This window comes from Bombus bifarius, unplaced genomic scaffold, assembly GCF_011952205.1.
Source record: "Bombus bifarius isolate JDL3187 unplaced genomic scaffold, Bbif_JDL3187 scf7180000007966, whole genome shotgun sequence".
Lineage (NCBI taxonomy): Eukaryota > Metazoa > Arthropoda > Insecta > Hymenoptera > Apidae > Bombus > Bombus bifarius.
The window spans coordinates 2,549,716-2,575,749 of NW_022884352.1; the positions used below are offsets into that span (position 1 = coordinate 2,549,716).

The 26,034-nt window shown below is 44.1% G+C and overlaps 2 protein-coding genes across 4 annotated transcripts in view; one reads left to right on the forward strand and one right to left on the reverse strand.

The window, feature by feature from the left end:
- LOC117205517 overlaps positions 1-26,034 on the reverse strand; it is a 142,686-nt gene that overhangs the window by 96,368 nt on the left and 20,284 nt on the right. For both annotated transcript variants that reach the window (XM_033443988.1, XM_033443995.1), the window contains exon 5: positions 23,015-23,158. In XM_033443988.1, coding sequence (XP_033299879.1) covers positions 23,015-23,158 — 144 coding nt within the window. The remainder of the gene's footprint in view (positions 1-23,014; positions 23,159-26,034) is intronic.
- Positions 1-26,034, forward strand: part of LOC117205436 (tyrosine-protein phosphatase Lar) — a 278,404-nt gene that overhangs the window by 21,727 nt on the left and 230,643 nt on the right. The gene's annotated exons all lie outside the window — the stretch shown is intronic.

Here is a 26,034-nt window from a genome sequence, read left to right on the forward strand (position 1 = left end):
AAAATCGTGATCGCGTCATGTCCGAAGAACATGTCCAAAGAACGAGTTGGAAAACATGGCCGAAGGATAAAAGAGCGAGGGAAGAAGAGAAGAGGGTATTACCGTAGCTTGCACTACGCTGGAAGTTAGATCGATGGCACGGCCGAGCAGCGAAGACGAGAACTGGATCCAGGTGATCCGTCTTCGGTCTACGGTTTAGTATCGGCCAGTTGCCGTTAATCCGACATTACATCGCTGGCCTAACCCTGCTACTGTCGATCGAGCGAATCCTGGACGACAACACAGTGTACGCGTATATAGTTCGATATTCCGGAGTATCTGGTGGCCATACGGTGAAACGATACCGTGCCGGAGGACGATAGGAGTTTGCTGGGGCTCGAGCGCTAAGCCGAAGAGCAACGCCTCGGTGAAGGAACGGTGCTGGAGAAGGACAGGTAGCGATGCTGTCGGGAGGCGGTCTAATGTTACCGCATCCAGAAGCGCCGCGATTTCTCACCCTTATCTTATCTGCCAACCGCCGCTTTCCTCTTGGTTCCCTTGCTCCTTCTTCCGATGCCGTTTCACGCGGCATCCCCGCGTCCTACTTCTCGCGACCACGCACCCTCTACTCCATCGCCTTCAACTTTTCAACCACGCAGCTACGACCAAGTCAAGAACCGGATTTCTTTACCCTCTCTCGATTTCGTTCGAGGCTCGACTTTCGTTTTTCGACTGGATCGTTCGGCCGTTAGCTGGCTCTGTTCGACCAACGTCGACTTAAATTCGTTCGACGAGCTTTTAATTCCACGGGATTGACGCGGAATTTCGCACGAAAGGGTCTTTGCCGTTCTCGTCCAGCACGGGACAAAGCTCCCAAGCCAAGTCCCTGTCTCCCGTTTCGTGCGAGCGCCCCGAGCAAACGGAGCGAACGGAGCAAACGAAGTAAACGGAGCGAACGGACCGAACGGACCGAGCGAAGCTTGAAAATCTGCCGTATCGATCGGCACCGTTCGCGACTCGTCGGAATTATGGGTATCGATCGAACGGGACGAAAACGACCATCGTGACGATCAGGAAGCTCCGTACGTCCGTACCACGGCTTTCTATCCTCCTTTCCGGCATCTCGCTCTGCCCCCGACGTCCTATCTTCTTTCCCTTCGACCGTTCCGCGGAACGAACGACCGTCTCATTTCCGCTGTCCGTGAAACGATCCGCGTTGGCCGACATCGCGTCGCGCGAGCTCGCGTCGTATCTCGTACCGCTTACCTTCGTCTTCCGTCTCCCGAGCCAAGTATACGCTGTTAATCCGGCAAGACCGAACGGTCTGAACATCCGTCGGTCTTGCGGATGTTTTCTCTTCTCAGGTTCGGCGATTCTCTATCGACGCTCGTACGCGGAGGAAAAATTATTCTGACGGAAAATCGACTGGCTCTTCAGTTTTTGATCGGTGGTTAGTTAATCGAAGTATCGGACAGATTAGACGGTGTTACGTAACGTTCAAAAAGCATAAACGGATTTGTATAACGTCAGTGAGAATTTCGTACGCTTTGAGTCGTCAACACGATCGAAAGAGATCTTTTTCGTTTGCCTTATGCGTAAACAAAATTTTCTAGTCTATCGAACTTTTTCGTGGCGAGAATGGTTTAACCAGAATCGCGTCGTACGATGATTCCAGCGCATCGACGCGACCAAAGTTAGAACTGGATTTGGGGAAAGCGAATTAAATATTTCTTTCTTTTTTTTTTTTTTTTTTTTTTGGAGACAGAGAAAAACGGCGGAGAGCGATGAACGATGTGTAACCCGTTGAATCAATTGGCTTAAAAACTTTTCGTTTCGATCAATTTACGCGACACGCCAGCTGTTTTGATTCCTTCTTTTCCTCTTTCTATCCGATATCCTGGTACTCGGTATCGTTCGACGCGAACCAGCGATTTATCAATTTCAACCTATCGCCGATAGCGTTCTACGCAACCGGGCAAATGTCGATTAAAAAATACTGTCGTTAGTATCGACGAATCGTTCGTTGTGCGTCATTTCTTCCCGTTGACATTTACACGACCAAGTGGTAACCTGCACCGTGATCGCCTAATTATACGTTCGAACGAACAAACGATGAACACAGTTTACACGAACAAACGTGTTGACACGGGATAGCTAGCCTAGTAAAATTACGCAAAATTTTATTAAAAAAAAAAAAAAAAAATGATTCTCTAGCGAGTTCTGTCGTTAACTGCGACTTTTGAGAATTGAAAACAAGCACGATATCGATTTTAGTTTGCAAAGCGATAGTTCTATGGCAGACAGAATTTGACAGAATTTTATAGCAAAGTTCGATATTATTTTATTCTATTTAGACGTACAAGCAATTTTTCTCCAAGTATATAATACCCTACACGATACGATGGTTATCGTTAAGTTGACCGGAATCGATTCTACAACAGACAGTTGATTGTTTCATCGTTCGTGCCAAAGTGTTTCGCGCTCGCGTTCAATGCCCACGATATAAAGTATTTAAAATAAGCTAGTTGCGCGTTGGTCGCCAACCGTCGTGTCGCGATTTCAGCGAGAGATTGTTTTAATCGTAGGATCCGAGTTGCCAGTAGTGCCCAACCACAAACGATCTCGCTTCGAACGCCAGATTTAAAGGTACGCTGCGCGAATCGATCGCATCGCCAATCCGCGCTGTGATTCCTCGTTTCGAAGGAGAAGGAATGTGCCTTTCGAACACATCGGCGATCTCCTCTCTTTTGGTCGATGTCGGCCGAATCGGTGCAAACTGTCTATGCTCTGTCCTTTTCTTATTCGGTGACAATGCTGGTTCGCGCATGCACGCGAACCTGCCTCGCGAATAAGGGGGTCTCTCGTGAAGGAGCAGCTACGGGTGAAGCAGGTAGGAGAAGTAGGTTTTGTAGACATATACAATTTGTCAAACTGCCGCGCCGCACAATGAACCGTGTATTTTCCCAGCAGATTTTCCACGACAGAATTCGGGTCATCGTTCTCGTCTCTTAGCTCGTCTCTCCTTGTTGTTGGTTGTGTTCGCCGGGCGTCTTAGCGGCAGGCTCGTCGTTTTGTTTCACCGTTCTGTATCTGTCGGTGCTTGTAGCATGGCAACGTTGTCGGACGGTTCGTTTGTACAGAGAAGCGCATTCGGAAATCACGATCGAGGGCGAACGTTTCCCTCGTTCGTTGTAGTTTGTTCGCACGCCCGTATATTCTCGTTCGTGGTCGTACGTGAGTCAGAATACGCGTATAGACACTCGAGAACGACCTTCGTTGTGTACATGCGTTCCACGTTCCCACCCTCGCCTCGTATTTACTTACCCCTCTTACGCCACTGCTTCGTTTACTCTTTCCGTAAATCGTGATTCGTGTGATTCGTGACTAGCCGATCGCCGCTCGATCTCGATCAATTTTCCCTACGCTGCGTCTCTCGCTCGTCCCTATTCTTCGTTTCAGCCGTTTCTTATTCGCGCCGATAACGAACCACTCGACTCGCAACGAACTGCGAATGGATGAAAGTCGAAATGTTTCACGCGCTTCGCCTCGTATCGACCGAATAGCGTCCGTGAATAGAGATTGCGAATAACGACGAAGGAGCACGTATGGCGACGAATAACGACGCATGTAGCGACCAACGACAGATAACGACGAAGAAAGGCCGATTGCAATCGATTAGAAGCAATTAGAACGAATTGTCACGAATAAGGGCCGGTGCAAATGAGCGACGCGACACGTTGCGACTATAATACCGTCGTTGCAGCGGTGACGTTGTTCGATTCGACGGGATTAGGTTTTAATGACGCGATTCGCACGATCGTAGCAATTGAAATCGCGCTATTGAAAATATAACGAAACCGCGAAGCGCCGTCGCAAATAAATCGCAATGGCGCGTCGACACTAATCTGACACTAGCGATCTCGCGTACCAGCAAATTGACTACTAAATTAAGAGATCGTAATTCTAGAGACCGAAATAAGAAAATTAACTGCTTCGTTGCTTTGCTTCTTCACCTTTATCTAAACTCTCGAGCTTTTCCTTGTCCAATACTTCGAAATAGCGAAATAAAACCGGAATAGCACGAGCTATTTTCTCTCCAGATTCGTATTATTTTAACGAAATACCGGTCGACTTCGTGGAACGATTAATACGTGCTACGAACGAGAAGTTGCATGGAAAATTGTCCAAGGCCGATAATAATTAACAACAAAATCAAGTGGAAGAGCAACTCGCTGTTGCAAGAGCGACGATATCGGGAAGCGCGTTTGAATAGGTTGGCGAACGCCGAAAGAATAAAGATACGCAAGAAATTGCGAGTGATGGGAAGCGAGCGGGAGAGAGGAAATGAAAAAGAAGGCAAAGAGTCGAAGGAGAGTGATTTCAGCATCCGGTGCTTTCGAAATAGAAGGCAAGAGGAGCGAAGCTTAGCGCAATGGCGTGTACGTGATCTGAAAATGAAGCCTAGGTCGGTGAACGACATCAGGTGGAATCGGTAGCTCTCGTGGCAAGCCGTACTCGGAACCTGAATCCTTGACGTTTCTTGCTCGAGCGCGCGATATACCGTTCGCCAAGAATGCAAGTGCCTTCGACGTTCGACTTTTGATTCGCCGCAGAAAAGACTTTCTCTGTCGGCAGTTCTCCGTCACCTATCTCGAAAGGAAGCGTCCGTCACTCTTTACCGACAGACTATCGAACCACGTTCCGTCCTTTCGATCTTTTCATCCATAACCTCGATCCTTGCCTCCTCTTCTTTTCCCTATGCCGTGTCTTTGCCTCAGCCAGAGTTGACGTATAGTACGTCTTCCCCTGTCTTTTTCGCTTCACTCGCCGCGTCAAATGACTCGAATCGATCGATTTTCTCGCGGCTACGAGAACGGATATCGCGGAATGCAAAACGAATCGTGGATCTTACGATCGTTCTTACGACACCTCGACCATATTCCCTGCTTGCTTGGAAACCCTTAAGAGGAAAGTCCGCCTTTCGAAGACGAGTTCCGACCGAAGTTTTACGGGCCAAGTTAGAATCTCGACGGAGAAAGAGAGAAAGGGGATGGTCGAGAGGAGGAGGGTAAGGGGGAAGCGGGAAGGGGGAAGGGGGAAGGGGGGGAAGGGAAAGATTTTGCGGGCGCTGCACATAACTTTGCTCGTAAATTCGATATTCAAAACAGGAAGTGAACAATGCCCTTATATACTTGCTTTAGCGATGGCAGTCCACTTGTACCGGTGCATGAGCTGTAGCTTCGTAAAAAATTTCACGATTAAGCGGTCTACGCCCATTTTACAACCCGTGACAACCATCTTTACGATTTCTTCACGCTTTCGATAAAATCCTGCCTATTCTAACGTTTAGCGTAACATGCTTATACGACGGAAACGTCATAGTCGCGTGAAGCTCGATTTTATCGATCACAGGAGAGCAACAGCGATCGCACGAGCTCGCTCGCTCGCTCGCTCGTTCGCCTTGTAGCCGTGGCAGCAAATTTCATTTTTTATTTCAACGAATTAAAATTCAAACGATTGCACGATTGACTTTATTTGCATACTGCTGCTATTTATTAACCGAGGCGCGGACCAACCCAACCTCCGCGCTTCTACCTTGTGCATACACTTCCTTTTCTATTCGTTTACTCCGACTCTCTTTCCTTCTCTTTCCATTCACCGTTTTATCTCTTGTTTTTACGTTGCCTCGATCGACGAACCGTAGTTGTTCCCAAGTACGGTTCCCGATACGAAGACCGAAATACGTTTTGCGCTTAAAATAACAAATAAATTTGAAACGGGCAGTGCACAAACATTTTGAACAAGTATTTTCACTAGCTACCGTGCTGTAAAAAGATGCGCGTGCGGAGCTTTGTAGATGCAAAAATAAATAGCCGTTTGTTATTTACAACAGCGATCTGGCTCGATTCCAACGTTCGCCATTGCACCAATTTTTTGATCGATGAAATCGGCGGCCGCTCGTTCCCGTGCAAACTCGTGGAAATCCGTGTCCGTGAGAAATCCAAGCGAGTCCAAGAATTTAGGTTGCCCTGTTTTACTGCTAGTCAAACGTCGTTTTACGATCCTCTCGTAAATAGGAAAACGAAGAACGCGCGAAACTACGGTTCCTTTCGTTCTAAGCATATGAAACCGACGTCGAGCATCGAGTTCGATACGGCTGAAGAATATGCGAGAACGTATCACGCGCTCCTCCTACGCTTCCTTCGAAACCGACACCGACGATAGATCATAAATCTGGTGCAGAAACTAACGAAATTAAGATCGAGGTCGTTTCGTTACGGTTCTCGTGGTTTTCCTCTAGCATCGTTCGAGTAGCCTGATTACGTTCTTGGTGAATCGTCTTGTTCGCTGCTCCGACGTCCATCCGATTGTCGTTCGTAGTGTTAATTCGGTCTACGGTTAAGCGCCGATGATAAACGAATTACTGGCTGGCAGAACGTCGGTTAGAGAGAATAAGAGGAGGGGACCGCTTAAACGACGGAGAAGAAAATGAGACGGGAAGACGAGTGGCGTGGAATAGTAGGAAATACTAAAGGAAAGGAAGGAAGGGGTGAAGAATTGACAAGTGAAAAGGGACGGAGGAACAAGGGGAAGAGGAGTCGTTCAATTAGAGGACCCGAGCTGGCACGATCGAATGCGAGAATTCAATTTCTTCGGTCTTTCAATCATTTCGAGTGCGCCAGGTCTCTCTCTCGAGTCTTCTCTTTCCTCCATTCGCTTTTATCTCGTTCCATATTCTCCCCTCGGTTCTAGCCTATGACTCGCTTCGTTATCTTCTCGCGTTTGCTTTTTCTTCCGCTCAGTCCACTCAGAACACGGCGAGCAGCTTAACACGCGAAAGAATAAATTTAAAAAATAATCTCCCGTTCCTTCGTTCACGGTCCACGCTGAATTTGGAATTTTCTAAATCCTCGGCGACTCGTTTGCCAGTTTTTCACGTTTCCCGAGCGCAGATAGTTAAAGGCAGGAATTACGTTTCAAGTTTTTCACGCTAAATCGTTTCCTCTCTTCGCTGCTGTACAAAATCGGACTATAAATCCGACTTCTCTCGCGCAAAGTCACTGCTCTATCAAAACGCGCAGATCATTGCGAATTTTGTCAAATCGTCCAAGCTGTAGGATTTCTCGTCGCGTTACGTAATAACAGCAAACGAATTGGCCGCCAATTAATACGATTCCTGAGATGGCGCGAATTAAGGCATCGATTATATCCGTTCGTTGATCGCAGTCAGCAGCGAACGATGTCCAACGTTAAGTTCCTCGTCGATGTAACGTTACTTTTGTAATCTTGGAAAGTGCGAGAGGATGGAAAAACGTCTGTTTCTCCGTTGGCTCTTCCCATCCCTCTGTCGAACCACGCTCTCCGCTTCGTACTTCTTTACGCTCGCTTTGACCGAGACGCTTTGGCAAACGCATTAAAATCCCCTCGTTTCGCGACTGCTTTGATCTCGATGACAACCGTGTGTGCGCTCGTGCACAGACGATCCAACCGCAAGAACATTTTCGAAGGAATCAAAGAGAGAAGCGAAGATACCTACTACGAAACTATTGCATGAAACTTGCAGGCGTTTCCGCGTCTCCATTTTTCTTCTTTTTTTTTCTCTCTTCCTTACGCGAAAACTATTAAAAACTAGCGGTATCTGCAGAAATGGCGAGCGATATTGGAAATAAGGCGAGTGTTGCGCCGTTTATCTGCCATTAACGAACGTAGCGTGTGCGTCACGCGATCGAACATGTCGGAATCGTTATGACACTGGTTAATCGAAAAACATTACTGCCGCGCAGTAGAGAGGTTCGTCGTACGCTTAGGTATCTGACAGTGACGAAGAGACACGGAAAAGCATCGGAAAGAGGAACGTGCGAGCTTTCAGGGAGGTTTCGAGCAGCAAGGAGCAAATCGTTTCGAGGTAAAGAGAGAAAGTAAGAGATGGAAAGGAAAAGAGGAACGGAAAGAGACACAGAGAGTGCGAGTGCACACTATTTCCACTAGCTACAGCCGGCTCATCAATCATCAGAGTTTAGAGTCGGACACGTAATTTCCGGGACGTGGGATTCGTTCGACGTGCACGTCCGTTCGACCGAGGCTCCGATTGGCTGTTCGTACCTAACAGGGCTATTCGATTGGTTGCTCCCTGCGTTGGCATGATTTATGAGCCCTAGTGCGTTCGTTAATATGCCCGGTGATCGTTTCGAACGAGCCAACCGACCGACCAACCAGTCGACCGGCCAACCAACGAGCTAGCCCGGTGAGACAGTTCGACTGCGACGTGAGTTATATTCGACGATGGCTCCCCTATATTCCCTCAATCACCGGCTATTCTCCTTCGCTCCCTGATCGTTCGCATACCGTCGTTCGACGTTGTTGCTAGATACCACGGACCATTCGACGCAACCCAATCGCAAAATCTATTCCTCCGTCGTTAATCCAATGTGCGAAATTTTACTCGTCGTGATTTCTGTCTTCGCCGACATCCCCGGAACGTCTCGATCGAATTTGAATAACGATCGCCTCGAGGAAACTGGTTAAGTGGATCGAGCGAGGCAAACTACAAACTTTTCAATCCACCTTTCGAAATTCTTATTCGTCCGGATTCTAGCGAATAATATCAGTGAGTGATTGCTAATCGATCAAACAGATGTTACCTCCCAAGAGATTTCAATTTTTCCAGCCACTTATTCAACCGAATCGGTAAACGTTGGTTACGTTAATTGTAAAACGTTATGATTATTTGAGAACGTTTATCCATACTACCGACAGGTAATGGTCGTTGCGATTTACATTTATCGACCTTTTACCGGCATAGTCGCTGACGCGAAGCTCGAAATTACGTAAACGCCAAGTTTCGTTCGGTCCACTGCATCGTATTCGACCCGTGATTTTCATCGAGAATTTTGGATCACACCCAACTCTGCCGTCCAAATATTATAATTCCAATGTCTCTCCACTTCTAATCGCATAAAACGAATCCCGTCGTCGTTGCTGAACGATAAGACACGCGGCAAGACGCGTTTCTCTATTTCTTTCGAACGATTCGCGATATTTTCTAAATAATTATCATCGACTCATTGGAGAAACTCTTTGCAACTTTTCAACGTTTCCAAGAATAATTTTTAAACCGTGGTTAGGCTTCGATCTCGAAGTTACACGTTCCCGAATTCCAATTCCCTTCGTGGTAGACGTTTAATCTAAACGGTATTAGAATCGAGCTCGACAAGAATTAGTCAGCTGTAGGAAACAACGTTCACGTCGTCTAATTGTTCGCAACGAAGCTACGTTATCCGAACGATCTGGATTATTTACGATCACGGAAGTAATTGTGTCCTCTCTTTAGTACAAAATCACGATTAACGAAGCTAATGGCTATGATTCGGCAGGATTTCCGCCAACGATTCTCGAATGGGAAAAAGTGTAGGACTCGGAACAGGGAATGCAAATATGGAAAGTTATTTCATTGGCGAAAAATTCGAATGGGGGGAGGGGGGAAATGAGATATGGATAGGAAAGAAAGATAAATGGACGGGTGGTAAAAATTTATAACACGATTTTTATCCCAAGTTTGATGAAAAATTTCTTTTGTTCCGAAATGGAATCGCGACTCTACTACACGTTGATCGAAAGTTAGGGGCATAGAAACGTAGCTGGAGTAAAGCGCGAAGTGGGGTTGGTTACTACTAGATCTCCCTCGTTACGACGGAAAATGATTATTCACCCTCTTACGCTCCGCCCTGACACCGGTGCTCTGGTACGTGCCTCGTCTGACGTTGAACGAACGTTTCCACTTAAAGACGGGACCGGCTTTATCGTGCGTCCCAAGTAGAACGCTCGTCCAGGCCGGATTATCGCTCGATTCCTTAGACCTAATCCTGCCGTCTGCGTCGTTAGCCGGTCGTGAGGAAAATTAAATACGAGTTCAAACTGAAACGATTCTCGGTTGTGAAGAACGCTGAAAATCGTAACGTGCCGGCTGGGTTATTTATGGGATACGGTGTAGTAATTTCATTAAAAAGTCTCGCGAACTTTGTTTTCCTCAAAAGGAGAGGAAAAAAGAAAGGTGTTACGGAATATCCACGTACGACTCGAGTAAGGTCTCCTAGACAGTGCAACGGAGCTACCGGGAAACTTTACTCCCCGGTTCGTCTACGGCGTAGGTAGATTCCAAGACTCGAGGGATCTTGCCTTTATTATTTATTGCATAGTCTTGCCGGCGTACAATCGTCCGTCTTTCTCGTTCCACTTTCTCGACGTTTACTTATTCTATTTGCTTCTGAAACCATCTCCTTCGCTATGATAGTGAGACTTTAGTAATTTCACGAATCAACATTTCCTGTCATTATTCTTATACGTAGCAGCCTCCGCAATATTGCGAGCTCGTAAAATTAGGTAAAATACAAGGCGTCTCGAGAAATAAATTAACAGGTACGTGAAATGGTGAGAGTCTAAAAGCTCGGTCAGAGCCGCGTGAAATATAGCGTAGCAGTGATTTAATTGCTATGAGAAAAATAGAATGCTGCAGGCGAGGATATATACAATATGTATATATATATACATATACACATACACATATACATATGTACGTTGTTGCGTTAATCGGGATAGTTATTCGATGCTTCAATGTAGAACTTGATTGTATCATAGAAGAGATTACTAAGCCTACTCTTACTACTCGTACCATTTTTACCGCTGCCATATCCACGCATTACACGAATACTATTACGAGTTGCATAGTATAGCACGGCAGATTTAATACTGGACGATTAGACTGCCGAAATATAAATATTCTACCAAAGAAGTCGAAATGAACGGTGGCTTATCGTTGCACGCAGTGATCGTACAAAATAATATATAACGCGAGGACAGAAACAAGCTGTATACGTTGCCGTATATTATCTATGCAATAGTAACGGTAAGTATAGCCCAGCCGTAACATGTAATCGATGTATACGGCGATAGAAGACAGCCGTTAAGAGATTCAGAGAAACAATGATATTCTCTGTAATTGGCGAACGAAGAAAGTTTCTCGTGTTTGTGACAATAATCCTAACTGCGGAACAAGAGGCTGTTAGCACCCTGCTATAACCCTGTCGTCAATGACGCAACGTGCTTCTCTTTTGTATTATAGCAAAACGAGCATAGTGCATTGTTTTCCTCGAGTGTCTTCTTATCGTCAACCTCCTTCTATTCTCTACGACCATAGTCGTTTATTTTTTTGCAGTTTCAACACCAACATTTTATACAGATAAAGAACATTTATCTTCTCGGGTTTCCTCTTATTTTCTCGATTGATAAGAAACGACCAAGTATCTCTAGAGTCTATGAAGTTGAAGGAAAATGGTTGAACCGTTTCTTGTCAAATATGTAACTAACACGAAGTATCTTCGTAATTATGGCTGACAAATGGAAGCATCTCGTGAAGTGGTAACTGGCGTTGTCAGATTGCAAATGCTTGCCTAGATGCTTCACGAGCTTCAAAACAATGCGGTGATAGACTGGCATGCTGGATAACTGACGAGTGGGCATTTAGAGGGAATTTGAACATTCAGGGAGTTGCTTTTCCTAGAAATGGATTCCCCAGCGGATGGGAAGCTTCGAGTGATACGAAAGAAACTAGGGGCAAAAATCCACCATTTTCCACTGCGACTCGCATCAAATTTGAAATTCTACGAACCAGTTGCATTGTCTAATTTTGGATGACTTAATGGAATCGGATACGAAGAGGAAACTCGAGATTTTAAGCTGATACATTATTAAATCGCTAAGATATATCCAAATTCATCCTGACAGGAACTACATTAATAGAACCACAGAAATAGAATCTAAATAAAGATCAATTTCATATTCCAAGTATTATACAATATAGCGTAATACATTTTACGTATTTTCGTCTATTATACACGCTTCGCATTTTTGGTTATCTGAATTTCCTATAATTGTTTAAATATCCACGGACTACGTATTCTCGTTGAAATACTCAGAACGGAACAGCAAACTTAAAGAGGACAAAAAAGGAACGAAGAATTAATTGGAAAAAAAATGCAAAGATCTTCTTCATTTCGCGCTGTTTACTTTCTCGAGAAAATGGCGACGCTGAAGGAAATCCTACTGAATTTTTACAATGGCCGTTCCCGATACTTACCCAGCCACCCCTTTCTCTCTTCCGTCTCGAATGTTCAAAATATACGGATGCCGAGCGGTTACCTCTGACGCACCGATAAACCTTCGGAGTGTGCCGCTTTATCGTTTCGTCTCATTACTGGAACAACGAAAGAGATCGCGTTTTGCTAACTAAGCTGGAAGTAAACGTCCGAAGGAGAAGCTGAGGTGGAAAAAGATAGAGATAGAGAGAGAAATACTTTCGCCTCGGCGTGGCGTCAGAACCTACAGAAGTTCTTTCCACTTTCCCCGCCCGACGACAAGACGGATAGAAGCCATAGTAGCACTGGAAAACGTATACATTGGTAAAAAGCTCGCCGGTTACTTTTTCCATTTTCAGATTAATCCTTCACACCATTTTCATTTAGAGTTGCGCCAGTTTTCGCGAACTCGAGTTCTATTTAACCGGAGTAATACCGCGCCGAGTAATCACGTTTCTGAGACAACGTTTTATTTAAGAAAGGGAAACATTCTACGAATCTTATAAATTAATCGCGTCTACAATGAAATCTGATTTACACGACATAACGGTGACCTAGAAAAGGCTGGATCGAAGCTCTGTTGGTAGCAAGTAAGCCAATGTTGGAAGACAAGACCGCGTCTAAGAAAGTCGGAACGTTAGTACGGATTAGCGGTCACGAAGGATCCGGCCCTGTTTGTCGTGGTTGGCCACCGAAAATCCCGTCAACTCTAAAGTCGACCCTCGTTTCGGCGATGACACATTCGATCTTTCATTTCTCTAACAAGGCTTTCAAAGTTTTCCGAAGGAAAGAGACGCGCGAAACTCGTAACGATCTCGGAAACCATCGCAAATTATATTTACCTTAGAAAATTCGCAGCGGTGGCAAAGTCGCAAGAAAAACGCGATTCCAGCAGCGACTGCTTCCGATTCTTTCACGTATATTTCAAACGAATGGCGACTAAAATATTAAATACGATTTAGTAAAAATCGATTTACCTAAATGATACATTCGGTGTGCAAAGTGCACGAATGATTGTATTTTCTATAAAATGAGACGAGTCTTAGTTCGTTAAACCAAGATTCCAGGATTACGCCAGTGTGGCGTGCTGGTAGCAGTTAGCGTGACTTCCGGCAGAGGCGCCGAGCCCCGGAAACCAATCGTACTCACCGCCAGACCGAATCATCCGCACTTCTATAGTCAAGCGAATCCGTAGTCGTATAGCCTTCGTTGGTATTTGCTAGTAATCCCGTGAGAGAAACACGGCGCTAGAATATTTCCCGCTTGAATTTTAATAAAGAAATTCACCTAGTTAGAGACTCGCGTACACAAAACACACACGAGACCGAGTACATCCGACTCACACGATAGGCACAATGTGTCTTTTTATATTTCGATGACATATTCTTTATACTTTATAGCGGATAACGCGATATCCCTTCTGAAATCACGCCTTAGAAAAGCGGCGATAACGTAAATAAATCTGTGAATATAAATAGTTCTGACGAGAAAGAAAAAAGGTAATAGGGTAATATTTTCTAAGGCAGAGGGATAAAGACGAAGCCATGGGAGTGCGAAAGAAACAGAGACAAAGACATCGAAATTCTAAGGGTGGATTATCGGCTTTGTTTGTCCGGAAGGCTGCCATCGAGTATCGATATTTGCAATTTCGCGAACCTAGGCTTCGACCTCATGCAAAAATCAATGAACCAATAACCGAGGTTGGTACTCGTCTAGTTCCTAGTTGTCTATAGATAGTATCACGAGTACATGCGCACGTATTTTCGTTTGTACTGCTCGTTAATCTCTATGCTTGAAAATCTCTTTCCAGACCAACAACTTGGAAAGAGATACGTAGTTACGGAGGGAAACTCGCCATTAAAAATGTGTTATTTTTTTCTTTTTCATATTTTCATCGACAAATAGAAAACCATCGGTCGAACGTTCAACGAAGAGATGTTATTTCACGAGTCAGGATTTCGTAGCTCAAAGTTAAGATGCAATCGATACGAAGATAATGTTGCAAAGCTTAGAACATTGCAAGGTTAGTCGAGTAGATATAGTCGAATCGAAGCAAGGAATTTACCTTGTAATTCGCGAAATTCGGCTCTCAACAATTTTTGAACGATCTGTATCTCGTAATTCTAACGAACAGAAATTACACTAAATAATGTGAATATGTGTTTAATCGTGTAAGCGAACTTCTTCTTGAAATGGATTATTATCGTGTAAATAAATATTGAACGTTCCGAACGTAAACTTGATTTAATAATTATAGGACGGGTAAAGGCAGCGAGTAAATCTAAACAGAATTTTGCGGAATAAGAGAGAAATGAAGTAAAATGATGAAAATGGTATTACGGCAGGAGGAGGTGGATTTCTGGCGCGGATAGTCGGCGAGAGACACGGCGGACTCGTCATAAAGCGATAAGCATTTTTCCAGCGGACGAAGCACCGATAAAAGCACGGGAATTAAAATTCAAAGGTATCCGGCACTTGAGATCGCTTAAAATTTACCAAGTTTCGCGCTGGCCTCAACTTTTAAGCGATAGATACTTTTGGCGAAGGCGGTGAAATAGATTCGAGGGAGTGACGTTTGAAGCGATAGCTGGGCTCAAGTCGTCGAAAAGAGTTGGAAGCTTCGCGAAACTTGTCGAACGAATACGAAAACATTGACGGATAAAATTTTATCAAACACGAAACTTTAATCGATTTTCCCCACAGAAATAATTAAAAACCTTGCGTAGAACTTCGTTCGATAGATCTCGAAAAAAAAAAGGATTGGAATGCAAAAAGTAAATAAAAGCTAACAGAAAATTGTCGCGTGTTCCTTGCATTTCTCGTTTCTCGAGTCTGGAAAACTGGCTGATGAACGTCTGCCTAGAAAAGACGCGTCGGTAAAGTTCTTCTTCGTCCACTGGTAAAAACTACTCGGCTCCACGTTCTCTCTCGATTTGCTTTCGCGTCCGAGAAACCAATTTTCCACGAGCCGTCGTCGTTCTTGTCGTTCTTTTGCGGTGAAAGAAGACAGAGGAGGTACAAAAGGAAGGCAACGAGTGGCAAGCTGGAAAACGAATGCTACGTCGAAAACCAAACGGAAAACTTTACTTTAGAGCGGGCTGAACAAATCTTCGGAAGGCTTATTAATAATAATTATTACACAGCGGTTAAAGTTTTATAAAGTCGCTTAAAAATGATCAAATGAGGTAAGTTAAGTTAGCCGGGAAACTTTCACGAAATAATTGGATAAATTTACAAAGAACATTAGTCTGATAAATTCTTCGTTGAAATTTGAATGATAAAGTAAATCAATTTCGAAGCGAAAGATTCGAGAAAAGTTAAGCATCTATCGAGCCGTTCAAAATGCAATTTTCTGGTAACGCGTGCGTGTATCGCGCTCGACCAAGTAAGGTTCGGCGAGAAAATAATTTACGCTAGAAAAAAAAAAAATTTCACTTAGTCAAGATATAACAGCCGATCGATATCAGTATCGCTTCCGACGGATATTCTAACTTCGTTTCAGCAGCAATATTATTTCCGACGAGATAGGATGAGAAGAAAGTTACCGTCGTGCAGACTCGCTTCTAAGCGTGTCGAAAGAATTTGATTACCAGACCCCCCTTCTTAAACCATGTCCCTTTCGTAAACGGCCGCGAAGCTTAGACCGTGTGTTCGCGTCTTTTCAAAAGTCGATGGACGTTGTTACGATTCGATCGATGTAACGCGTGCGTGGCAAAAAGTCCAACGTAAAATGATTCCGCATAGTTCGTCGTATTAGCCGTGTAGTTTTTCGATACGAGTTAACGTCAACGTTCCTCGCAACGTCGAGCCAATTGTCAATGGTTTTGTATCAGTTACTCGCACCGTTGCACCGTTCTCTATTCTCCTACGTAGAAAAGATACATCTGTCGTAATCGTTTAACAAGCAGAACATGGATATTTTAGCGTTGGCCCACGAAATCATTCTCGTACCAGGTTTACGTTTTGTCGATACGTTTGCTCGCGGTTCGTGCTACTCTTTTTTTCCGCGCCTCTTTCTCGTCGATGCATCCGCATCCCGTTTTCATTTCGGAATCCGATATCTGGTCGTTGCCCCGTTTTTCCATGGATTTCGGCCGCGCCCAACCTCCTCATTTCTCGTCTCCTTCTTTCCCACTCTTTCCTCTTTCCCTGCCTCGCGAATCCACGCTATCGGTCTTTCCAACCGAACACGGCGAATCTTTTTTCTACTCCTTTCGTTTCAACGAAACCACAGCCAAAGGAGGAGGAGAGGAGGATCGAGGTTAAAACAAAAAGACCGCGGCAATTAGTTCTTTAATGGTCAGTGTTCACACGCATCGAACACGGTGTGCTCGATGAATCGACATTGCCAATTTCGTGCCATTTCCACGTTATTTAGCGATCGATCGAAAGATAGGCAGCTAAAGAATATTATTTCTTCTAATTTCGATTCGTACGCCGAATTCCTCGATATCCCTCTTCTTTCACAACGCTGACACTCGAAATACTCTATCGCGCTCTGACCTATTTTATAACATTTTTTTATTTTTCATCTAAAAGTAACTGAAAAATCCAATCGTACGTTATCAATCGCACGTTGTCGAAGCCGCCTTTTTTTATTAATTTTAGTTATGGAGTTCTCTTTCAACGATATTTACATGAAAAATATTGATTTTAGTGAAAAGTACGATATCTTCGATGTTAAGCATACCAAAAGGTTTAACCGGCAAATAAGTAAATAAATTAAGCGGAATCGACGAAAAAGGTCTGACGGGATAAACGGTATTAACGAGGCGGAAGGAAGTCTGTATCCAATCTTCTAACCTACCGAAATTTTAAAAAAGCACGGAGATACCTCTCGCAGCTACTTTTCACCTAACTCGAGGGATGGGTGGTGGCGTAGAAAGGAAAGAGGCGAACGGAGCCGCTTGGCACCGGAATTCCGGTGGAATTCGCAAAGAAATTCGCGCTCGCGGCCTCTGCTTGCCCGTTTGTCTCGAAACGGTGCGCTCGGACTAGCCATAAGGAGGGTCGTAATTCAGGCGACATTCCGCGTTAAGGGTGTCTCGCCGAACCGACTCTCTTCCCTCTCCTCTCGCAGCTTGTTCTTCCTTACGAACGCTTCGAAGCTAGTTTTATTCTTCGTCCTTCGATCTTCTTTCCCTTGGTTCAACGGTGAAAACAAGGACGGAGAGAAAAAGAAAGGAAAGAACGAACGAACGAACGAACCAAGGATCTTGCAATTATCGACAGCGCGGACTTTCCACGGCTGCAGATTAACGGAAACTTCGGCCTGCCTAAAGTTTAATCGCGCTGAAATGGCTACGCGATAGTTATCGAGATAATTTCATCGAATTACTTCGATAACTGTCCTCGCTGTGTCTTCTTATTCCATACTCGTGTTCGCGGCTCCGAACGCGGAAAACACGGCGAGAAGATTCTCGCGCGTCGCATTTAACGACTCTACTTCGATCGATCACGAGGAAATTTCGAAGCGTTTGGTGCTTTCAAATTTAACTACACCGCGAGTAAGTTTGATTTGCGATACAGCGCCTGCACGGCTCCCGTTAATTACGAAGACAAGATCCTGGTTGTCGAGCGTTTGTACCATCTAGCGAACAGCGCACCGTCCTTGTCATCGATAAGCATATTCGTGACTGGTGATTGGAGAAAGATCGCAGGCGAAATTTGTTGTCTCGTGGAAAAAGGAAACTGTCGACCGAAATAGCAAAGATCAGCGTGGAAGTGAAATGCTCCGCCGCAAAATAAAGCGATGCTCGTTAACGAGCCCTTTGAGTCGTTAAACCAAATATGAGCATAGCTACTAGCGCTCGTTAATTACCTACGGCACGGTAACGAGATAACTTTTTAATTTGAAGTTTCGCTTCCGGAAACTCGCGATTCTCGACACGGTCTAAAGGATCTACATGCACTTCGATTTAGTTGATTTTCGATCTGCGGAGGAAAAACGCGACGCTCGTAACTGTACGTAGCGATGATATCTCGGCGCGTTAGAACGTTAGCGCGTAGCCGCCGGCAATTTCATCAAACGTTTCATCTCTAAACACTAAACGGCAGAACCTCGGAGCGAGCGCAGGTTGCAGAAGGTGAAACAGAGAAGAACCTAAGAGAAAATGGGTGAAAAAGAACGAAAGTTACGCGAAGGGTAGGTACATAACGTAAAAATTTAAGACTATTGGGTCAGCCATATCTGCTGGCTTAACAATGCTGACACAGGCATTTAGCCTCAGGCTGCAACGTATCTTTCCTGCAATACGTAGAACTGGTCGAGAGGAAGAAAGGGAAAGCACGGAACGGAGAAGGCGGGCAATCGTGAACGCTCGTGGATGGTGGAGCAGAAGGGTTGGTAGAAACGCCACAAGGAAAAATAAGAATTTCGAATCTAATTTTCCCAGGCATATTTAATAATGTACCGGGCGTACCTCCATCTTCTTTGCCATCATCACCAACGCGATTGCTTCCTCCGCGACCGCCAGTCGTTCCTCTATTATATCATCGATTTTCTTCGCTCCTGGGAAGATGAATAATCGAAAAATACGTTCAAATTAAGTCGAAGATTGAAACGTTACCGTGTCGATAAATTTTTATTATAGCTTGAAACGAAGATCCGAAAATAAGAACTAAAAGAAGCTTTTAATTGAAAGTATCAGGGAGAAAACCATTGGATTACATACAGCGACAACGACACGAGTCGTAGAGAGGAAGGTTCTGGAAAAATATCGCTCAATTTTGTCATCTTGTACAGTCCCCGCGCCAGTTAGTTTCTCGCCGAAAGTGGAACCGCCAACGTTCGTTTTTCGCTGATAGTCCAATTAAAACGCATTTCCCGTTATATATTACGATACTCTAACATCGAGCATCATTTCTACTGTAACACCGAGGGCTGCGTACGTTTATTCGCGTTGCTGCTCTCTGCGACCAAGTTTCTCCAACGAAAATCGGATTCTTCCGTTTTTAGAAGAATCCGTAGAGTTATCGAAACAAGCAAAGAAAAGTAAAGACAAATCGTTTTCATCGATATAGAACGGAAACGGATTCGACGTAATCTAAAACCCGGCAATCAGGAGTAAAGAGTATGCGAACGTCACCTTTGTCGTTCAAGTAGCGCGAGAGAAAAATCATAGCGATTTTCCTCCGGGAGATTCGTTACTCGTTCCAATTAGCCCCGATTCTCCGGCTCGAGACTTGAATCAATTTCGCGGAACAGTAGGTCACAGATGCCACCAATTACGTTCTGCCAATGGACCGCCATCCTTTCCTATCTCTCTCCGTCGTGTTCAGGAAACAGGCTAAATGATTTTTCTCCTCCCAGGAGTCGGAACGGCGAGACCGGTCGAGCGAAGGAAAGCTATTTGACGACTTTACCCCAATAATTATCGCGAGGGTCTGCGAGTATTACGACCAAGTACTCGACCATTTTGCTCCACCTTTTGCTTTTTTCTTTATACTAAACCGTAATAATTCCTCTATCGGATAAATTGGACACGATCCGATATAGCGCGTTGTTCCTTTAACGATATTAATGAAAACACCGTTTCGCGAGCATTTTCGCAAGCAGTCGATTTCTGCCGTTCCACGAACACGCGAACCATACGCTTAAGTTCAAATGTCTCGCGGTTAATCGAGCGTTATTTGCCAAAACACTAGACTTTGTACATCGGCGAGATCGAGACAAAAGTTTCGTCATTAGTCTTCAAAGTCGCCGCACGACTAACGAACTTATACCCTTATTGCTCGAAGCTATTAATATCGGTCGACGTCGTGTGTTAGCTCTTCTTGTCATTAATTATACCACGTTCGACTAGTCTTTCTACTTGTTCTTCTCCTTGTTCTGAACTTACGATGACGTACAAGCAACTTGAACAGATAATGGATGAATCAGGACGATTTTACGAACTTGTAAAAATCATATTTTTCAAAATGATTCGAACGTCGATATCGCCGTTTGCTGAATTATCATGCGGCAGAGATATCCGATGGAAATGCTGTTCGTCGAGGATCGCGATCGTTTTGTCTGGAACTTTTCCAAAACAAGCGGTTGAGAACGCTAAACACGGCAAGCGCGAGAAATACAGAACGAACGATAAATTTTCTTGGCTCGTGCCGATCATTAGCTGAAACTGAAATCGTTGCACCGTCAGCTCAAGTTATATATTAGGAAATTAAAATGCGGTCAGATTAAAATCTCCTCGTTTATTTCCACTCTCTTCCTCTTCTTTATTCCCGTTTCGCTATCTCAGCCGTTGTTCGCTGTTTAAAGATAGATGTGTGTGTATAACTCATACATTTTAATTTCTTAATCCTACTGTACTCTTCCAGTCATTTTCAACCTCGATCGTATTTATTCTGACTTTTTTAACGCGTAAAGACAACTGCAAACAATTATCTTCGTTTAAATTTCACGCGAAAGATTTTCTTGCGTTATTAAAAGATTTTTTCGTTTGCTAAAATGAGAGCAAGATTGAACTATAAAAATTCGAGCATCACAGCAGGCTAAAACCAAACATCCTCTTTGTTGATTAAATTACGTTTACTCGCGTTTGAAATATGCATTTCTAATTGTTCTCGACATTCCGACTTTCAGATGTTTGTCGTAAATTCCATTTCATTCTTTCGAGTTGCGTAAAGTTCGACGCTCTGTTCGTAATTTCCATTATATTTGTTTCGAAGTAACTTTTTCGTTGAAACTTTTAAGCGATAATGTTTCCACCCTCTTTCCTTGCTTTCTTTCCACCTTCACGCGTCCCGCTCGCATACTATCGGATCTTTCGATCCGTCGTTGTTTCCTTATATCGCGCGGAAGTAGATTCCCGATCCCAAGAGTCGAAATTTTAAGAATACTTGAAAACTCTCGAGACGCATTTTACATCGAGGCTAAAGACACGCCGGATAAAGTTGCCACCCGCAGAACCGTTGCTTTGAATAAAACTCTGCTCTTTTGTGCACGGTGCTCGAACCGAAGGCTCGAGTACGAATCGAAGAGTACTTTCTCCGGCACCTGTGCCCTACGCCTACACAGACAGCGACGTATTTAAAATCGCGATAATCGCGATTGCCCATTGCGACTGCTTCGTGATGAGTTCAAACGGATTTTGACGAAAAGATCGGTTTTAAAGCCAGGCCCGTTCAAAGGCAGAGCTCTTGAATCCGGTGCTCTCTGCGGGCTCGCGAAAGAAATATGAAAAGAAAAATAGGAAAGAAAGGTATATCGAGCGCTCCATTTTAAGTAACGAAAAGCCGTGCGAACGTGTGTGATAAATATTCGATAGAGGGGAAAAATAAGTTTCTGCGTGATTGACACGGACGACAATGGAACGCGATGGTGATCTCTGGTCCAAAGTCGGTATAATACAGTTCCGTTTCGGGATGAACAGCTAAGGCTAAAAGACGTCGAACAGAGGTTGTTCCTTTCCCGAAGGAACGAAACAAGCAAAGCGAGACGGAGACGCCCGTCTCTTTCTCTATATGGCAAATTCGTGAAGCAATGCCGGTGAGAATTCACGCAACAAAGCTGGCACGACGAGGCGGTGGATGCAGAGAAACGCGAGACAGGTGGATGCAGAAGGTTGCGGCGGAAACGCCGCAGGCATCGGAGACAGTATCTGCTGGGCGCTTCGAGACGTACCGACTTGAAAGCAATGGAGGAGGATTACGTTTTTCCGAAAAGACTAAGCGAATAGTCCTACTGGATGTACTTGGTTCGTTGCAACGTTCAATCCAATCTGCCACAAAGGTTGATAAGAGTCTCCGTTTTATTTAAGTCTCGCATATACATTCGCGGGTACAACTACGTGTACCCGTAATAAGCGGCTGAGGACAAACAGCTTCTGAAAATAGCTTATTGAATTAGAAATGAATTGTGAATTGGAATATTCGATGAATATCGAATGAGAACTGTAAATTAAACGACGTTAAACGTCAAGTGCTGTTTCGACCACGAAGAGTCGAAGGGCATCGTATTTTCCTATGAACGATTTAGCCTCCGAATTATCTTGTTTAAGATAGAAACGAGCAGACGCAAAACATCGCTTTCGAATATAAAACATCGTTCAAAACGTGAACAATTTAGGAGTCACGCGCATTTTACGAGCGGAACGGAGCTAAAAGCTACTGACCCGTAAAAATCCAACACGTTTCGGCTGCATACGGAAAGATTCGAAACCGAAATAAAAACGAAAAACTTGATTTATCGCAACTCTTTCTACGCAAAGATTACATCGTTTTTCTTTGTGTACGAATTATACAGGTGAAACGGATTCGCGGTAGTTGACAATCAATTTCTATGTAAATGAACAGTTTTTTCCTAAATATAAATGAAACGTATTTAAATGGCGGCGAAACATGCCTAAAGCATCGTTTTATAATTTCTATGCGTAACAGACTTCATTTCCGTCGATAGTCTAAACTACGATTAAACTTTGCTCTTCCAGATGGAACGAAGCAAAGAAAAATCGATCACCTCGACATGGAGAAACTTCGAATAGAAAAGTTTGATCGAGCAAATTACGCCGAGAAACTAATTTGTCGAATATACCAAAAGTTTCGGCGAGTCCCTCGAGGAGGAGACTCGAAAGTGAGGCCAGTGCTGCGAATGTTCGATATTTACCAGGTTAAGATGTTTCTGATAAAAATCCACAGCTCATGGTGTTAATTCGGCTTTGCAAGCAATTACCGTCGCATTTCTCGAAACGCACGACTTCCTAACTGGTGTTTCGTTTCCAGTTTTCCGTTTCATCCGTCCAAAATCGTGATAGGTTCTCTTCGTTTCTTTCGTCGCTCTTTTTTCGATTCTTTCACTTGCCAATGATTCTCAACGAGAGGAGAACACTCTATGGCACGCCTCCGGACATACCGCAGGGTTGTTCGTGCAAAGGCTGCAGAAAAGATAAAATCCACCATCTTACCTTTGCCCGCCTCTTCCTGCTTCCGTTTCTCCCTCTTTATTCTTACACCTACGCTCGTTGCATTTTTCTTCGCCTCCGCGTCGTTTCGGCAGATGCGCCGCGTTGATATATCCCTTCCGTCTTTGTCAATTAGAAACGTCGAGTCTGAAACAGTCGAGTATCCGATTCGTTGAAACAATTCCCTTTCTAGAAACGTCGAGGACATTAACCCACTTTTCGCGCTTGGAAACCGACTAGCTTACGACCTACTGGCAAACTCTGCTCAAGCGCGAAGACAAAATGCATTTATTGAGGCCAGGAATCGAAAATCTCACGGGAATTGGTTCGGATTTCATATCTTCGCTACTGCTCGATCTGCCGGAACGCTCTCCGTAACCAATCTTCTCGTAAAGAGAACCCTTCGAACCGTTTTCCTCGTAAAGACCGAACCAAGGGTGAAAAATAATAGGACCAGGCTCGATAGAGTCATAACTGCTTTCCACTTACAGTAGGGTCAACTATATAACGCTTCTGAGGCAACATCGCTCATATCTTATTCCCTAAAAGGTATTCTTAATATTCCAAGTCCTACGCTACCGAATTCCTGTAACAAACAATTTTGCGAGAAACGGAATTGAATTTCATTCGACGATTCAAACTATCTAATTCCATCGATGAAAACAATAAAAAAAAAAAAAAATAAAAATAATAATAAAAGAGATAATAACTAAAGCATCAGCGATCGATTACAATTCATGCAGAAAAGTGTGAAAGATAGAACGATCGGAGAAACGAGAGAAATACAGCGAGTGATTCATCATCGAGCACCGGAGCAAAAAAGACAGAGAGCGGCGATGGAGAAAGGGCGAGTAAAGAGGTGAGATACTTGAAGAAATCGTGCTAGGAACACAGAGGGTTTTCGTCTTATTTCGGCGCATAGCTAGCACTCGAAGAAGAGATGACACTGGAAGGAAAATAAAAGCCAGTTTCTCGGGCCGGGTCAGCCTTCCTTCTTTCTACTCGCAGCATCCCATTCTACCTGGTTTCGCCTTACCTCTTTCCAGCCTACTTACTCTTCGTACTACTCGTTTTCTCGTTACCACCCTTCTAGAAATTATTAAAGGGAAAACACCCTTGAAATCTGCTTTCTCTTCATCGTTGTCAACACTGTCGAGAGAAACGTCCGTTTCTACCTTTCACGTCATCGACCAGCACGAACAAATTCAATATGGTGACAGGAAAGTAACAGATAGGTAAAAATCTCAAACCTTAAAACGAACATTCTCGAATGGAAATTGCCTAGTAACGAAAATATGTAATTTGGATTACAGCTTCTAGCGATTACGAATGGCATACGCTGTTTCACTACGTGCAACAGAGCTCTAGAAAGTTGTATCGAATTCGGCCGAAACTTTCGTCGGATATATTTCATACGCCGTTGCTCGAATTTCAAAGTATACAGCAACCAGGTCATTATTACTGGCAAACGAAAGTTCGGTTCGATCGTGATAAACATGATTTAGCACGTTCAACGTTTCATCTAACGAGAACGAAAGACATTTGGTTAAACAAGAGCGGATATCACGAGATGTACGCTTTCTCTGGAAAAGTAAGAAAAAAATTGCAAAATAAAAATGTTTGGAAGATTTCTAAAGCAATAGAGAGAAGCATAAGTATATTGATTCAAGTTTCGATAAAACTTCAATGAAAGAAGATAGAAAGAGAGAACAGTTGGTCGATGTACATTGGAAGAGCAGTGTTTGAAAGAGTTTCTGACCCTCTTCCTCTTGCCGTATAAATCGATGAACGGGCAAATACTCGTTTGCTACTCAGTTTACATCACTTCGAAATGAAACGCTGCGATGGAATCTAAACGACATTTGGACATTCGACAAACGACGATGCAGCACGCTAATGGTAAAACAGTGCAAAATCGGATGGACACGGATCTTCGTTGCTCGATGAACAGTTTCAGTTCAAACGTATCGATATATATCTCGGATAAACCGGAAGAAATATCCGAATAAGAAAGTAAAACGGAAAAAAGGAAAAAGGGATGAAAAACGAGAGCCAAGCGATCAATGAGAATTTGAAAAGTAGTATGGCTACGAATTGCTCTAGATAAAGGCGATCGAGGGAACGTAGAAATAATAGCGGTATAAAATCTTGCTGAGACTCGAACCATATGGTATTCCAAGCTTCCGTAGCTGGTACGTCCATTCCATGTACATATCCTTCTACTTCTACACCAATGTACGTATATATTATCGATTTTCTTTTACCGACGATTCTCAGCGTGAAACCACCAAGCATTGTTCTTTCTCTCTTTACTATATTTCTTTTCGTAATTCTCCTCTGTGCTCGCTTGATCGCGGATGAAGTGCACCGTGCACTGTTTAGACATGTAGCGTTATTAGAAAGCGAAAATGTATCTACTGGCTATTTTCTCGAGCGAACTCAACTCCAATGTACTCCTCGTAATACATGCTACAACGATTCGGTCCAACACTTTGCCCGTTCTTCTTCTTTTCTGCGAGATACAGCGCCCCCTGAATCGATCAGAACAACAGTCTCGAAAATATCTATGGTCTTGGAGCAGTTTTGCACAAAGCGACGGGAGCTGCAGGAACGTTCCGTGTATCGCGAATGTCATCGAGCAGCAAGAGTTTTACAAGACGTTCGTGCAGCGAATAGAAACGTAAATGGAATGAGATTAGCGATCGTTCTGGGATGCATCGTGTTCGTTCAAAGACTAATCTCTCGCGAAAACGGATACGCGTTGGGTCGCATCACCGATACGACGTTGCGAGTCTACTGCGAGCAACAGTCCTGTTCTCACTGCGTCGAATATCGTGTGTTGCACGGAAGAGATACGGCATATAACCAATACGCTGTAGCAAGAATAACCGAGCGAGCGAAATTCCAGGACGGTTGCTGCGTGTGCACCAGCTGGCCCATTATACCGGCTTTGTTCCGTCAGACTCGAACAGAGGCTTGTATACCCGGCGATTTCCTATGGGATCCTCGATACCCCTTCGTTT